At 42.0% G+C, this 16,544-nt stretch overlaps 1 protein-coding gene across 1 annotated transcript in view; it reads left to right on the plus strand.

The window, feature by feature from the left end:
- Positions 1 to 16,544, plus strand: part of mettl2a (methyltransferase 2A, methylcytidine) — a 60,303-nt gene that overhangs the window by 34,603 nt on the left and 9,156 nt on the right. The window contains exon 7 of the mRNA XM_072561848.1: positions 2,828 to 2,934. Coding sequence (XP_072417949.1) covers positions 2,828 to 2,934 — 107 coding nt within the window. The remainder of the gene's footprint in view (positions 1 to 2,827; positions 2,935 to 16,544) is intronic.

The raw sequence follows: 16,544 nt of genomic DNA on the forward strand, positions 1-16,544 counted from the left end.
TAGATTAGATCAGGGCAGAATGGTAGATTCTGTTCCCAAATGCACAGCTGTAAAGCAGCTCGATTTTTATAATGATTTTATGGTTTCTGTTGTAGAGGCTAACATTTAATTGCAGAATATATTAATTGAGTTTAAGTCTGACAAACCACTGTAGTGGGACTGAGCCCGTGTCTTCAGGGCGTGAGTCTTGGACTCTAGATTGCTATTTGTAGAATTCCTACAGGTCAGAAAGTGGCCATTCATCACATTGAGTCTGCACCAACCTTCCACATAGCATCCCACCCACCTACACCTGCCTGCCACTCCCTGTAAATCTGCACGGGGTTTTATCGTAGCTAACTCACTTAGCTTGCACATCCCTGGACACTACGTGGCAATTTTTCCTTAGCATGACCAATCCACCTAACCTGAACATCTCAAGTATGGGAGGACACCAGAGCACCTGGAGGAAACCCACAAAGACACAGGGAGAACATACGAGTTCTACATTGATAGTTACCCAAGGGTGGAATCAAATACAGTCCCTCGCACTGTGAGGCAGCAGTGCTAACCACCTTGTCACCCTGACGTTTCAATGAAACGTATGCCACCCTCTTTTGCCAAATACAATGAGTGGATGATCCAACTCATTCTCCTTCGAGGATCATGACCATCATAATCACCAGTCTTTAACTTATTCGGTTCAATTCTTTTTAAATCCAGAAGCAGCTGAAGGCAAGATTAGTAGAAAAGCAAGTTGTGTGGAGGATACAAAGAATGTGCAAAAGGGTTTTGACAAGATCTGTGAGTGGACAAAAAATTGGCAGTTGGGGTACGATGAGGGAAAATGAGAGGTATTGCACTTTGGAAGGAAGAATTTGAACACATTCTTGATCCAGGTTAGAGATGACATGAAAGCAACTACCCTTGGCATCAAGGCAGCATTTGACCAAGTGTGGCAACAAGGATCCCTAAGAATCATCACTCATGGGATGTGGGCATTGCTGACTGCCTATTTATTAGATTACTTAGTGTGGAAACAGGCCCTTTGGCCCAACAAGTCCACACCGACCCACTGAAGCACAACCCATTCCCCTACATTTACCCCTTCACCTAACACTACGGGCAACTTAGCATAGCCAGTTCACCTAACTTGCACATTTTTGGACTGTGGGAGGAAACAGAGCACCCAGAGGAAACCCACACAGGCACGGGGAGATTGTGCAAACTCCATACAGTCAGTCGCCTGAGGCGGGAATTGAGGCGCTGTGAGGCAGCAGTGCTAACCACTGTGCCACCCACTAGAGATTGTCCATCCCTGCTTTCCCTTGATAAGGTGAAAGTGAACTGCCTTCTTGAACTGCACTCCATGTGATGTAGGTAGACCCGCAATGCCCTTAGAGGGAATTCCAGGATTTTGATCCAGCAACAGTTTGGAGGTGAACGGTTGACTAGCTTTGGGGAGTCAGCAGGTGAGTTACTCACTGCAGTATTTCTAACCTCTGACCTGTTCTTGTCGCCACTGTTTTTATATGGTGCGTCCAGTTCAGTTTCTGGTCAATGATAACTGCCAGGGTTTTGATAGTGGAGGACTTATTGATGGTAACTCCAATGAATGTCGCAAAGTTTTAATTAGATTATTTCTTATTTGAGATGGTCACTGCCTGGCATTTGTGTGGCATGAATGTTGCTTGTCATATTTCAACCCAAGCCTGGAACTTGCCCCATTTGAACATGGGCTGCTTCAATGTCTGAGGAGTTGTGTATGGTGCCGAACATTATACAATCATCGGTGAACATCCCCACTTTACAGCTTATAATGGAGGGAAAATCATTGCACCAGCTTAAGATGGTTTTGCCTAGGGTACTATTCTGAGGAACTCCTGCAGAGATGTCATAGAGCTGAGGTGACTGACCTCTACAACCATGACCATCATCTTATGTCCCAGGTATGACACCATCCAGCAGAGAGTTTGCCCCCTAATTCTCATTGATTCCAATTTTCCTATGGCTCCTTGATGCCACACTTGGTCAAATGCGGCCTTGATGTCAAGGTGTGTCACTCAACTCACCTCACCTCACTTCACCTCTGGAATTCAGATCTTTTGTCCATGTTTGAACTGAGGCTGCGATGTGGTAAAGAGCTGAGTGGCCCTGGTGGAACCCAAACCGAACAGCTTTTACTGAGTAGGCGCTGCTTGATTGTACTGTCAATGACACTTTCCATCACTTTATTGATCATGAACAGTAGACTCATGGAGCAGTAACTGGGCAGGTTGGATTTGTCTTATTGTGTATATGACAAACCTGGGCAATTTTACACATTGACGGGTAGATTCAATAACACTTCCTTCTTCATAAAGTTGTATGTGGGGACTCTCGCTGATCATTGCTCATTGTTTTGTTCCATATGCAATTCTTCAGATATCAAAGCAATTTGCATGTATACAACATTCAGGCTTGGGTTGATAAGAAGCAGCGACTTCTAAAGCGGCACTTTGAAGCTAGTCTCCTGCAAGAGACAAACTAGCCACCACCCTTTGACATTCATTGACATTCCCATTTCTGATCCCCCACTGTCAAATATCCCAGCTGTTACCATTAAGCAGAAATGTAAATACTATCGCCTCAAAAGCAGTTCAGAGGCTAGACATTCTGTAATGTGAGCCTCTGCAAAAGTTTTCCACTACTAACAAATGTGATGTTTTCCGTTTGTCTGGGTGCAGTTCCATAACATTCCAGCTCAACAGCATCCAGATCAAAGCAGCTCACTTTGTTGTCAATCCATGTTCTCTCTTCAGCCTGTCCCTCTCACTAACTTTCCCAATTCTGTTCTCTTTCTCTACAGAATGCAAGCTGTCGTTAAGAGGTTGAGTCAACTTCTGAAACCAGGAGGAATGATTCTCTTCAGAGACTATGGGCGTTACGATATGGCACAACTACGATTTAAGAAAGGTAAGGGCACTTACCTGTTACCATTTCTTAACTATTACTAATGTAGAACCTGCTAAACTATCCCAAGCTTCTTACTAAAATCATAAGATTACAGAATTTTTTTCACAGTATATTGAGTATCATAATCACACAGCACTTGGATCTAACCCAGTTTTTCACATATTAGAGAATTGTGGTGGCTGTGCTTTGAAGCGTCAGTGCGGAAAATGTGAACTCAAGGTCATTGTTTGATTCTGGATTCTCATCAGTTCATGATCAAGACCCCATTGCCTCTACATTAGTGATGGAAACATCAGACGTGGATGGTTCTATGTGACTGTCAAATCACCAGCAGCATTTTGGCAAAGTAGGTACGTCTTTCAGGTCCCTGAATGATTAAAATGTGGGACTCATTTCTCAAGGAAGAAGCTGAAGGTGGATAGATTTAAGTATTACTCAGATATGCCAAAACACCAGTGGGTCCATCTGCAATATTTACTCCAAAGATTGGCTTCTAAATACCTATTGTATTTAATTCACTTCGAGAGAGGCTGTCACCTCTGAGACAAATCTGTGCTAATTTACTCCAGAGATAGTTTGTAATCTTGGTCTGCTTGTTTGAACAGACCGATGGATTATTAATCATTCGATGGAGAAGCAAGATAGGAGTTTTGGACTTTGAGCCTGCTTTGCCATTTAATACGCTTATGACTCATCTGATGTACCAGTAAATCTCCTCCTTGCCACTTGCCTCATTCCCACCCGACCACTGTACCTTTTGTTGCCCTTGTAGATCAAAAACCCCATCTAACTCAACCTTGGGTATATTTACTAATCCAGCCTCTTGGGGAAGAGAATTCCAAAGAGTAATGACGTTCTGTGAGAAGAAATTCCTCCTCATCTCTCCCTTAAATAGAAAATCACTTATTTTTAAGGGGTTTAAGATCATTCCAGTGGCCTCTGGAATGAGGGTAAGTCTCACGTCTGTCGTCTGCAAGATGTTAGAAAGGATTCTGAGGGATAGGATTTATGACCATCTGGGAGAGCATGGCTTGATTAAATGCAGTCAACACGGCTTTGTGAGGGGCAGGGCATGCCTCACAAACCTTATTGAGTTCTTTGAGGATGTGACTAGAAAAGTTGATGAGGGTCGAGCTGTGGATGTGGTGTATATGGACTTCAGCAAGACATTTGATAAGGTTCCCCATGGTAGGCTCATTCAGAAGGTCAGGAGGAATGGGATACAGGGGAACTTAGCTGTCTGGATACAGAATTGGCTGGCCAAAAGAAGACAGCGAGTGGTAGTAGAAGGAAAATATTCTGCCTGGAAGTCAGTGGTGAGTGGTGTTCCACAGGGCTCTGTCCTTGGGCCTCTACTGTTTGTAATTTTTATTAATGACTTGGATGAGGGGATTGAAGGATGGGTCAGCAAGTTTGCAGGTGACACAAAGGTTGGAGGTGAGGTTGACAGTATAGAGGGCTGTTGTAGGCTGCAGCGGGTCATTGACAGGATGCAGAGATGGGCTGAGAGGTGGCAGATGGCGTTCAACCTGAATAAATGCGAGGTGATGTATTTTGAAAGGTCGAATTTGAAAGCTGAGTACAGGATTAAGGATAGGATTCTTGGCAGTGTGGAGGAACAGAGGGATTTTGGGGTGCAGGTACATAGATCCCTTAAAATGGCCACCCAAGTGGACAGGGTTGTTAAGAAAGCATATGGTGTTTTGGCTTTCATTAACAGGAGTTTAAGAGTCGTGAGATCTTGTTGCAGCTCTATAAAACTTTGGTTAGACCGCACTTGGAATACTGCGACCAGTTCTGGTGGCCTATTATAAGAAAGATGTGGATGCTTTGGAGCGGGTTCAGAGGAGGTTTACCAGGATGCTGCCTGGACTGGAGGGCTTATCTTATGAGGAGAGGTTGACTGAGCTCGGACTTTTTTCATTGGAGAAAAGGAGGAGAAGAGGGGACCTAATTGAGGTATACAAGATAATGAGAGGCATAGATAGAGTCGATAGCCAGAGACTATTTCCCAGGGCAGAAATGACTAACACGAGGGGTCATAGTTTTAAGCTGGTTGGAGGAAATTATAGAGGGGATGTCAGAGGTGGGTTCTTTACACAGAGAGTTGTGAGAGCATGGAATGAGTTGCCAGCAGCAGTTGTGGAAGCAGGGTCATTGGGGACATTTAAGAGACTGCTGGACATGCATATGGTCACAGAAGTTTGAGGGTGCATGCATGAGGATCAGTGGTCGGCACAACATCATGGGCTGAAGGGCCTGTTCTGTGATGTACAGTCCTATGTTCTATGTAAGCATCTACTCTCTCAAGCCCCTCATAATTCTTCCAATAATTTCAGTTCTCGTTCTTCTAAACTCCTCTGAGGAGAGGCTCAACATGATTAACTTTTCCTTGTCAGATATTGCCTCCATCTCATGAAGCAACCCGGTGAACTTCTTCTGAAGTAGACCATAACTATATAGTACTCCAGGTGCAGTCTCACCAATGTGTTTACAGTTGTCAAACTTCCCGACTTTCATTCTCTCTTTCCCTTGTAATAAAGGCCACATTCCATTTACTTTTCTAATTACATCTTGTAACAGAAAGCTAACATGCTGTGATGCGTATATAAGATCACACATTTTTCCACATTGTACTCCATCTGCCAAATTCTTGCCCATTCACTTAACCTCTCTATATCTTCTTGCAGATGCAAATGCATCTTCTTTAAACTTGCCACTATATCAATCATGGTATCATCAAATGTAGCTGCAATACACTTGGTCCTTCCATCCAAGGCATTAATAAAATTGTAAATAGTTGAGGACTGAGCACTGTAGTACTCCTGTAGCACTCCACTCATTGCATTTTGCCAACTAGAAAATGACCTACAATCCAAAGTGTGTCCTGTTTGTTAGACAATCCTCATTCTGTTAATATTACCCCCAATGTGTAACATGTGACACTGTACAAAATACTGTTTGGAAATCCAAATGCATCTAATCCAGCCTGAGAGGTACCTCTTGAAAGGACTCTAATGAATTTTATTGGTATTTAGTAGATAAGATCAGGCAAATATTTACAACTTTTATAGTTTGTAAGGTCTTTTTGTGGTATATAGTTTCTAAGGTCTGTATTTTGTTCTAACATGGGACAGGAAAGAAAGGCCTAAGAGAAATTAATATTATTTAATATTAGGCCTCTTCTAAAATGTTTAAAGGCTTAGATTTGTAGAGTACAGAAACAGACCCATCAGCCCAACTTGTCCTTGCTGACCAGGTTTTGTAAACTGAACTTGTAAATCTTTTCTGAACCATCTCCAACGTAATAATACCATTCTGATAACAGGACTATCAGAACTGTATGCAGTACTCCAAAAGTAGTCTCATCAATATCTTGTACAACCGCAACATGACGTTCGAATTCCTATACTCTGAGTTATGAAGGCAGCTGTGCTAAACTCCTCTTAACCACCTTGTCTACTTGCAATGCAACTTTCAAAGAACAATGTACCTGAACCCCTAGGTCTCTTTGTTCGACAACACTGCCCAGGACTGTACCGTTTACTTATAAGTCCTACCCTTGTTTGTTTTACCAAAATGCAATACCTTGTATTTATTGAAATTAAACTCCATCTGCCACTCCTCAGCCTATTGTAATTCTGTTGTAATTTTAGATAACCTTGTCAAAGGCTTTACTAAAGTCCATGTAGACAAAGTGTACTGCTCTGGATCTATCATTTTGGTCACATCCTCAAAAAACTCAAATCAAATTTAAGATTCACAATTTCCCACACACACAAAATCATGCTAACACTCCAAATGCATGGGAATCCTAACTCTCAGAATCCCCTCGAACAATTTACTCACTGCTGATGTCAGATTCACCAGTCTATAGTTCCCAGACTTCTCCTTACAGCCTTTCTCCAATAAAGGCACAACATTAGCCACCCTTTAGTTTTCCGGCACCTCCCCCATGGCTGTAGATGATATGAATATCTGAGTCATGGCAGGAGACCTCAGAGTCCTGGTGTGCCCATCCACTCTATGTATGGACCAGGACCGGTGCAGCTCCCGGAGGCCCAAGTTTCGGAGCTGGAGCAGTGGTTGGGGAGACTGATCTGTGAAGCTGAGCAAATCATGGGTAACATGAATGGAGAGGTCAAATCGCAGGCTAAGATGCCACAAGCAGAAAGATAATGAGTGAGCCCCAGACACAATAAGAGGACTAGGCAGGCAGTGCAGGAATCCCATGTGGCCGTTCTCCCGAAAAACAAATAAACCACGTGGAATACTGTCAAGAGAAATAGCCTGTCGGGGAAAACAGCAACAACTACGTTGCACCACATTTGGTGTTGAACGGGGAGGACTAAATAAATGTACAAGTTGGAAGATCACATAGGGAATTCCCTATGTGAAGGGAATGGATAGGTGTTTTTGTGGCTGCAGGCGAGACTCTTGGATGGTGTGTTGCCTCTGTCTGAGTGGTTACAGGACATCCTGGAGGGGAGGGTGAACAGCCATTGGTCATGGTACACATTGATACTAATAACGTAGGTTTTAAAAAAAGACTGACGTCGTGAAAGCAGAATGTAGAGAGTGAGGAAGCAAGCTGAAATAGAGGACCTCAAAGGTGATCCCAATTACTAGCAGTGCCACATGCCAGAGTAGAAATAGCAGGATGTATCAGAATGGACATGTGGCGAAAGAGATGGTGGAGGGGTGCTTTTCCAATCCCTGTGGCATTGAGATCCATTCTACGGGAAATGGGACCAGTACAAACCGGTGAGGTTATACCTGGACAGGATCGGGACGGATGCCTTATGGGAGTATTTGCTAGAGTGGTTGGCAGGATTTAAACTGAATTGGCAGGAGTGCAAGGAGTCAGAGGAAAATGAATCAAAGAGAAGAACAAAGAAAGAAAGGGGAATAAGAGAAGTGATGGGCAGGGGCTTTAAAGGCCAGAAGTAAACAAAAGGCCACAGTAAAAGAAAAAAAATGGGAACAGGACAAGGAATACTAGAACGACAACCCTTAAGGCTTTGTGCCTGAATGCATGGAGTTTTCAAAACCCAGTGCTAAATTGATCTCACAAATAGATTTAAATAGGTATGACATATTCAGGATTTTGGAGACATTGGTAAGTAGGAATGGGAACTGAGCATCCAGAGATATTCAGTATTTAGGAAGGACAGACTGAAAGGAAAAGGCGATGGAGTTACATTCATAGAACATCATAGCGCAGTACAGGCCCTCGATGTTGCGCCGCCTGTGGAACCAATCTGAAGCCTATCTATCCTACACTATTCCATTTTCATCCATATGCCTATGCAATGACCATTTAAATCCCTTAAAGTTGGCGAGTCCACCACTATTGTAGGCAGTGCATTTCCCACCCCTACAACTGAGTAAAGAAAATACCTTTGACATCTGTCTGAAATGTATCACCCTTCAATTTAAAGCCTTGTCCCCTTGTGCTAGCCATCACCATATGAGGAAAAAGGCTCTCACTGTCCATCCTATCTAACCCCTGATTACCTTATGTCTCAATTAACTCACCTCTCATCCACCTTCTCTCTAATGAAAATAGCCTCAAGTCCATCAGCCTTTCTTCATAACACCTTCCCTCCATACCAGGCAATGTCCTAGTAAATCTCCTCTGAGCCCTTTCCAAATCTTCCACATCCTTCCTATGATGTGGTGACCAGAACTGTATGCAGTGCTCCAAGTGCAGCCGCACCAGACTTTTGTACAGCTGCAGCATGACTTTGTCGCTCCGAAACCCAATCCCTCTACCAATATAAGCTAACACACACCGTATGCCTTTTTAACAATCCTATCAACCTGGGTGACAATTTTCAGGGTTGGACGTCGAGATCTCTCTGCTCATCTGTGTGACTAAGAATCTTGCCATTAGCTTATATTTTATTTCTGTTCCTTCCAAAGTGAATAACTTCACACTTTTCTACATTAAACTCCATTTGCCACCTCTCAGCCCAGCTCTGCATAGACATTTTTTATCTATGTCCCTCTGTAACCTACAATATTCTTTAGCACTATCCACAACTCCACTGACCTTCGTGTCATCCGCAAATTTACTAGCCCATCCTTCTACACCCTCATTCAGGTGGTTTATAAAAATGACAAACAGTAGTGGGCCCAAAACCGATCCTTGCAGCATACCACTAGTAACTGAACTCCAATATGAACATTTCCCATCAACCACCACCCTCTGTCTTCCTTCAGCTAGCCAATTTCTGATCACCCTCAATCCCATGCCTCCATATTTTGTGCAATAGCCTACTGGAGGAACCTTATTAAATGCCTTACTGATATCCATAAACACCACATCAACTGCTTTAGCCTCATCCACCTGTTTGGTCACCATCTCATAGAACTCCGTAGGGTTTGTGAGGCAGGACTACCCATCATAAAAACTGTTGACTATCCCTAATCAACTTCTTCCTCTCTAGATGATTGTAAATCCTATCTCTTATAACCTTTTTCATCACTTACCTACAACCGATGTAAGGCTCACTGTCTGCAATTACAAGGGTTGTCTCCACTCCCCTTCTTGAACAAGGGGACAACATTTGCTATCCTCCAGTCTTCTGACAGTATTCCTGTAGACAATGATAACAAAAAGATCCAGGCCAAAGACTTGTCAATCTCTTCCCTGGCTTCCCAGAGAATCTTAGGATAAATCCCATCTGGTCCAGGGGACTTGTCTATTTTCACACTTTCCAAAATTGTTAACACCTCCTCCTTCTGAACTTCAATCCTGTCTAGTCTGGTAGCCTGTATCTCAGTATTCTCCTCGACAACATTGTCTTTTTCCAGTGTGAATACTGACAAAAATATTCATTTAGCGCTTCCTCTATCTTTTCTGACTCCATGCACAATGTCCCACTACTATCCTTGATTGGCTCTAATCTTTCTCTAGTCATTCTTTTATTCCTGATATACCTACAAAAAGCCTTTGGGTTTTCCTTGATCCTATCTGCTAATGACTTCTCACGTCCCCTCCTGGCTCTCTCTTTAGGTCTTCCCTTGCTAACACCCTAACTGAGCTTTCACATAACTGAGCTGAAAATGTGTTGCTGGAAAAGCGCAGCAGGTCAGGCAGCGTAGGAGATGAGTTTATGGATAGTCTGGGAGATGATGCAGCTTTTCCAGCAACACATTTTCAGCTCTGATCTCCAGCATCTGCAGTCCTCACTTTCTCCTTTCACATAACTAAGCCTCCTAACATAAGCCGCCGCCTTCCTCTTTAGTAAACCACAGCGCTCTCGCTCAACCACTTCTTCCCTGCCTGACAAGTACATAGTTATCAAGAACATATAGTAGCTGTTCCTTGAATAAGCTCCACATTTTAATTGTGCCCATCTTCTGCAGTTTCCTTCCCCATCCTATGCATCCTAAATCTTGCCCAATCGCATCATAATTGCCTTTCCCCAGCAATAACTCTTGCCCTGTGTTATATACCTATCCCTTTCCATTGCTAAAGTAAACATAACCAAACTGTAGTCACTACCACCAAAGTATTCACCTACCTCCAAACCTAACACCTGGCTAGTTTCATTACCCAGTATCAAATCTAATGTAGCCTAGCCCCTTGTTGGCCTGTCTACATACTGTGACAGGAAACCCTCCTGCACACATCGGCCAAAAACTGACCCATATTGAGGGAAAATGTTAGTTGAGAGTCTGTATGGGTAGAATTGAGAAACAAATTGGGCCAAAAAGCATTAGTAGATTGTGATATATACACCAACAACTTTAGTAACAATGTTGGGAATGACATTAAACAGGAAATCAGAGATGTATGCAGTAAAGAAACATCTGTAATTATGGGTATCTTAAATCTGCATATAGATTTGGCAAATCAAATTAGTCACAGTACTACAGAGGAGGAATTCTTAGGGTGTTTTTAGGACCAATATGTTTAGGAACCAACTAGAGAACAGGGCACCTTAGACTTTGTATCATGTAATAAGGAAGAAATAATCAGTAACATAATTGTGAGAGACCCCTTCAAGGTGTGTGACCATAACATGATCAAAGGGAGAATGAGGGAGTTGATTCTGAGACTTTTGTTCTGAATCTTAAAGGGAACTATGATAGTATAAAATGTGAGTTGGCTATGATGGATTGGAAAATGTTACAAAAAGAAATCACAGTGAATAGGCAGTGAGTGGAAGAAACCTATATTTGTTTCACTAATCTTTTTCTCTGCACGTACAAACTGATCATAAACTTTTCCCTGCAACTTGATTTTTGTATTTTATTTTCCCTCTCTTAATCAAACCTCCTTTGCTGAAATCTAAACTGCTCCTAATCCTCAGGTCTGCTGTTCTTTTAGGTCAATTTGTATTCCTTGGATTCCTAATTTCCCTTGTTAGCCATACTCAAGCCACCTTTTCAGATTTGTTTTTATGCTAGACAGGTCTGAACAATTTTTGCAGTTCCTCCATGCACTCTTTCAATGTTTGCCATTGTCTATCCACTTTCATCCCCAATATCGTACACCCAGCTCATGCCTCATACCGTCATAGTGTCCTTTATTTAGATTCAGGATCCTAGCCTCAGAATCAAAAAAGGAGGGAAGCAAAGAATGAACCTGCAGGCCAGTTAGCTTAACATCTGTCATAAGGAAAATGTTAGAAGCTATTATTAAATATACTGTTGCAGATCGCTTAGAAAGATAAATGGTAAACAAGCAAAGTCAGCATGGCTTTGCAAAAGAGGAATCATGTTCTTGAAGAAGTAACTTGTGCTGAGGATAAAGGAGAACCAATGGTTGTATTGTATTTAGAAGACATTTTTAGAAGGTGCCACATCAAAGGCTGTTGCAGAAAATCAAGATACCAAGTTGGCACGGATAAAAAATGGGCAAGGTATAAAAAAAAATTGGAGTATGAATAAACAGGTGTTCTTTTTCTTGTTGTCAAGCAGTAACAATGAGATGCCACAGGGAACAGTGGTGAACCTTTTATAATTTATCTAAAAAACTTGAATGAAAGGACAGATTCTTGATAGATTTCTTGATAGATTCTTGATAGTGGTTGAAAGATTATCGGGGTAAGCAGTAATGTGGAGTAATCAGCTTAGTCATGATATTATTGAATAGTGGAATAGACCTAAAGGTTTGAATGACCTACTCATGCTCCAAACTGATATGTTAGTATCATATATAGATCACTCTAGCCTTGGAGAGGATCATTGTTCCTGTCTGAGTGCACAATGCCAGGTGTAAAACAGCCTGCTCCCTGGTTGGTTTCAGAATGTATTGTTCTAAGAAATTATCCTGAATGCACTCTGCAAACACTACCTCCAGCCCCCCTTTGCAAATTTGACAGTCCAATCAGTATGAAGAGTAAATCCTTCCAACCAACTTGACTTGGGACCATACTGTTATTCCTTCACTGTCCCTGGATTAAAATTCTGAAACTCCTATAATGCAAGGATTGTGGATGTACTTGCACTACATGGACTGCAGCAGTTCAAGAGGCAATAAATTTTAGCCAAAGCAGCAGCCACATCTTGTAATCACTGCCATACCTTTCTTGTAAACCTCTGGTTTCTTTTGATTTATGCTGTGTCATTCACTGTAGCAATGTTAATACTTTCAAACATAGGAGCTCCTATACAGAGTATTTCTGTTCCTTATTAACGTTTGAAATCTCAATAAAGCCATACCACAGTTATTGATCTTAAAGAGTATGGTCTAGGGACAATACAAGGCCAGAGCCAGTTCACCAAGCACGGGGTTCATTAAAGCAGGGTGAATGTAAAACAGGCAGCACCGATCAGGTTAGCTTACTAGTCCGAAGACATGAATATAATTTGTTATTTATTAAAACTCAAAATTTAATTCTAAATAGTTCATTATTTAGCACAGTGGTTAGCACTGTTGCCTCACAGCGCCTGAGACCCGGGTTCAGTTCCCGCCTCAGGCGACTGACTGTGTGGAGTTTGCACGTTCTCCCCGTGTCTGCGTGGGTTTCCTCCGGGTGCTCCGGTTTCCTCCCACAGTCCAAAGATGTGCAGGTCAGGTGAATTGGCCATGCTAAATTGCTCGTAGTGTTAGGTAAGGGGGTAAATGTAGGGGTATGGGTGGGTTGCGCTTCGGCGGGTTGGTGTGGACTTGTTGAGCCGGAGGGCCTGTTTCCACACTGTAAGTAATCTAATCTAATCTGTAATGTAATCTAATTACCCAACACCATTACTGTACTTAATAAAACAAACTTTATTCAATGCGATTAATAAAAGACTTTTAAAATATGCCAACTAAAATTAAACACAATATCTAAAATTAGTATAAACCAAAAATTGGAAAGCTTTGGGCGGCATGGTGGCTCAGTGGTTAGCACTACTGCCTCACAGCAGCTGGGTCCCAGGTTCAATTCCATCCTCGCATGACTGTCTGTGTGAAGTTTGCACATTCTCCCCATGTCTGCATGGGTTTCCTCCAGGTGCTCCGGTTTCCTCCCACAGTCCAAAGATGTGCAGTTCAGGTGAATTGGCCATGCTAAATTGCCCATAGGTTAGGTGTGTTAGTCAGAGGGAAATTGGTCTGGGTGGGTTACTCTATGGAGGGTCGGTGTGGACTTGTTGGGCCGAAGGGCCTGTTTCCACACTTTAGGGAATCTAATCTAATCTCAATAGTAATATTAATCTCCACAGATTAGAGTGGCATCCGAGTGTTCACTGAGCAGATAAAAGTCAATAAGTTACCACTAAAAATCTGCAGAAGTTCTGGCATTATGTAAGTAGTTAATCTCAATTGTCTCGGATGAAAGATTTATATCTTCTGAGTACCCAAATAATGCATAAGGCTGTTATTTAATTCTAGCCATTGACCTCTGGCACCCATTACAAAATTAAAATGGACAAACTATAAGCCTATTGTTAATTCAGTTATTTCCTGGTTGAGATATTTATACTTCAATGTTTTTTCAACCCTGGCCTTTTCCAATGATTTGTCTTCAATTTCAAATCAAATTGTGACATCTATTACCGCTATTAATAACTCTTCCTTAAAGATCAGATTGAGTTTCCAGAAAACTCCTCCTTTATCCTCAGGTGCGGTTCCACATAAGACATCCACCTATATTTCTCAACATACTGTATAATAAGGTAGTAAGCAAGTTGCGTCATTTAATTTGAATGTCTTATCAAATGGACAGTTGCCTGAATTGTGTGACAGGAGTTTCTCATGGTGCCTCACATTAACACACTTTTATAAAATGCTCTACCTTGAGACAGAGTTGCTGTTGTCATATAGAGGTTACATCGCAATGGGAGACAATTAATTAACTTGGATGACTTGATCTTGGCAGATCATCTAGTCCATGAATTAGAGACCTTATAATCTTATTGGTAGAATACCCAGACCTCCATCCCTATTCTTTGCATAAATAATATCATCTATCTGTAATGGGGAAGGTGTAAGGTCTCTTTACTAAAATTGCAAATAATCAGGTCAAATTTTTGAAGGGTGCTTTATGACATTTTGGTTAAAATCAAATAGTAATACATCCTCAGGACAATATAGGTTTTAAAAATTTCAATACCTTGGGTGGTTCAATACAAAGGGTGGTTATTGGTCAAGTAGAGGAACAAATTACTGCAGATGCTGGAATCTGTACTGAAAAAAACATTGCTATAAATCACAATGAGAACAAACTAATGTTTCGAGTCTAGATGACTTATCAGAGCTCTTCATCTAGATTCGAAACATTAGCTTGCTCTCTTTCCACAGATGCTGCTCGACCCACGGTCATTTACAGTATTTTTTTGTTCGCAGTCAAATAGAGATTTGAGATCCAGGTCTTTAATTTCTCCTCCCACTCGGCTTCCTCAGCACCTGTCCATGGATCAACATTGGTTCCTAGATATTTTTCCATATCCCCGGGAGGATGTATTTGACGTTGCTCCCACTGATTGACCAGTTCTTCTAATGATTACGTAGAAAGGTCTGCCCCTTATATGAAAGTGAATCCCTTTGTCATCTTGATGTCAATAATCAGACGTGTACAATCACAGAATTGCTGCACAATCTTGAGATTTTTTAACCATCCCAAGATATGAATCGAAACGAGCGCAATATCATCCGCCAAGGCCAAAGTGGAGCAACTGAACTTTTTTTCCATTAAATGGCAAAAGAACTCCTAAATGTACCTGTCAAGGTGCGTACCATAAATCTAACACAATATTAAACAAGACTGAAGAAAGAGAATCACCTTTCTCAGTCTTAATCAGATTGGTTTTACGATGATTACTTTCAATTACTGTGGTGTTGTTGGTGTATAAATCTCCAATTAACTGTATAAAACTTAGGAACACAAAGCCTTTGAATAATAATTTATGTCCCACTGAGTCAAAGACTTTAACCAGATCAACAAAGTCAACAGAGATCTTTCTTGTTCCTTTCAGCACCTTCTATGATAGAGTCCTAGAGATGTACAGCACAGAAACAGACCCTTCAGCCCAGCGTCTCCATGCTGACCAGATATCCTAACCCAATCTAATCCCATTTGCCAGCACTTGGTCCATATCCCTCTCAACCCTTCCTATTCATGTACCTATCCAGATGCCTTTTAAATGTTGTAATTGTACCAGCCTCCTCCACTTCCTCTGGCAGCTCATTCCATGCACGCAACACCTTCTGTGGAAAAGGTTGCCCCTTAGGTCTCTTTTATATCTTTCCCCTTTCAACCTAAATCTATGCCCTCTAGTTCTGGACATCCCACCCCAGGGAAAAGACTTTGTCTATTTATCCTATCCATGTCCCTCATGATTTTATAAAACTCTCAGCCCTCAGCCTCTGCTCCAAAGAAAACAGCCCCAGCCGATTCAGCCTCTCCCTATAACTCAATTCCACCAACCCCGGCAACATCTTTGTAAACCTTTTTATGAACCCTTTCAAATTTCACAACATCCATCCGATAAGAAGGAGATCAGAATTGCAAAGGTGGCCTAACTAATGTCCTGTACAGCGGCAACATGACCTCCTAACTCCTATACTCAATGCTGTGACCAATAAGGGAAAGCATACCAAACGCCGCCTTCGCTATCCTATCTACCTGCGACTCTACTTTCAAGGAATTATGAACCTGTACTCCAAGGTCTCTTTGTTCAGCAACACACCCCAGGACCTTACCATCAAGCAGGTATGAGTTTTGCTGTGATGTGCTTTTCCAAAATGCAGCACCTCGCATTTGTCTAAATTAAACTCCATCTGCCGCTCCTCAGCCTAGTGGCCCATCTAATGAAGATCCCGTTGTACTCTGAAATAACCTTCTTCGCTGTCCACTACACCTCCAATTTTGGTGTCATCTGCAAACTTACTAACTATACCTCCTATGTTCACATCCAAATCATTTTATATAAATGATGAAAAGTAGTGGACCCAGTACCGATCCTTGTGGCACACCACTGACCACAGGCCTCCAATCTGAAAAGCATCCCTCTACCACCACGCTCTGTCTTCTACCTTTTGAGCCAGTTTTGTATCCAAGTGGCTAGCTTTACAGTTTTCCATGTGATCTAACCTTGCTAACCAGTCTTCCATGAGGAACCTTGTCGCACTCCTTACTGAAGTCCATATAGATCAAATCTACCGCTCT

This window comes from Chiloscyllium punctatum, chromosome 42, assembly GCF_047496795.1.
Source record: "Chiloscyllium punctatum isolate Juve2018m chromosome 42, sChiPun1.3, whole genome shotgun sequence".
Taxonomy (NCBI): domain Eukaryota; kingdom Metazoa; phylum Chordata; class Chondrichthyes; order Orectolobiformes; family Hemiscylliidae; genus Chiloscyllium; species Chiloscyllium punctatum.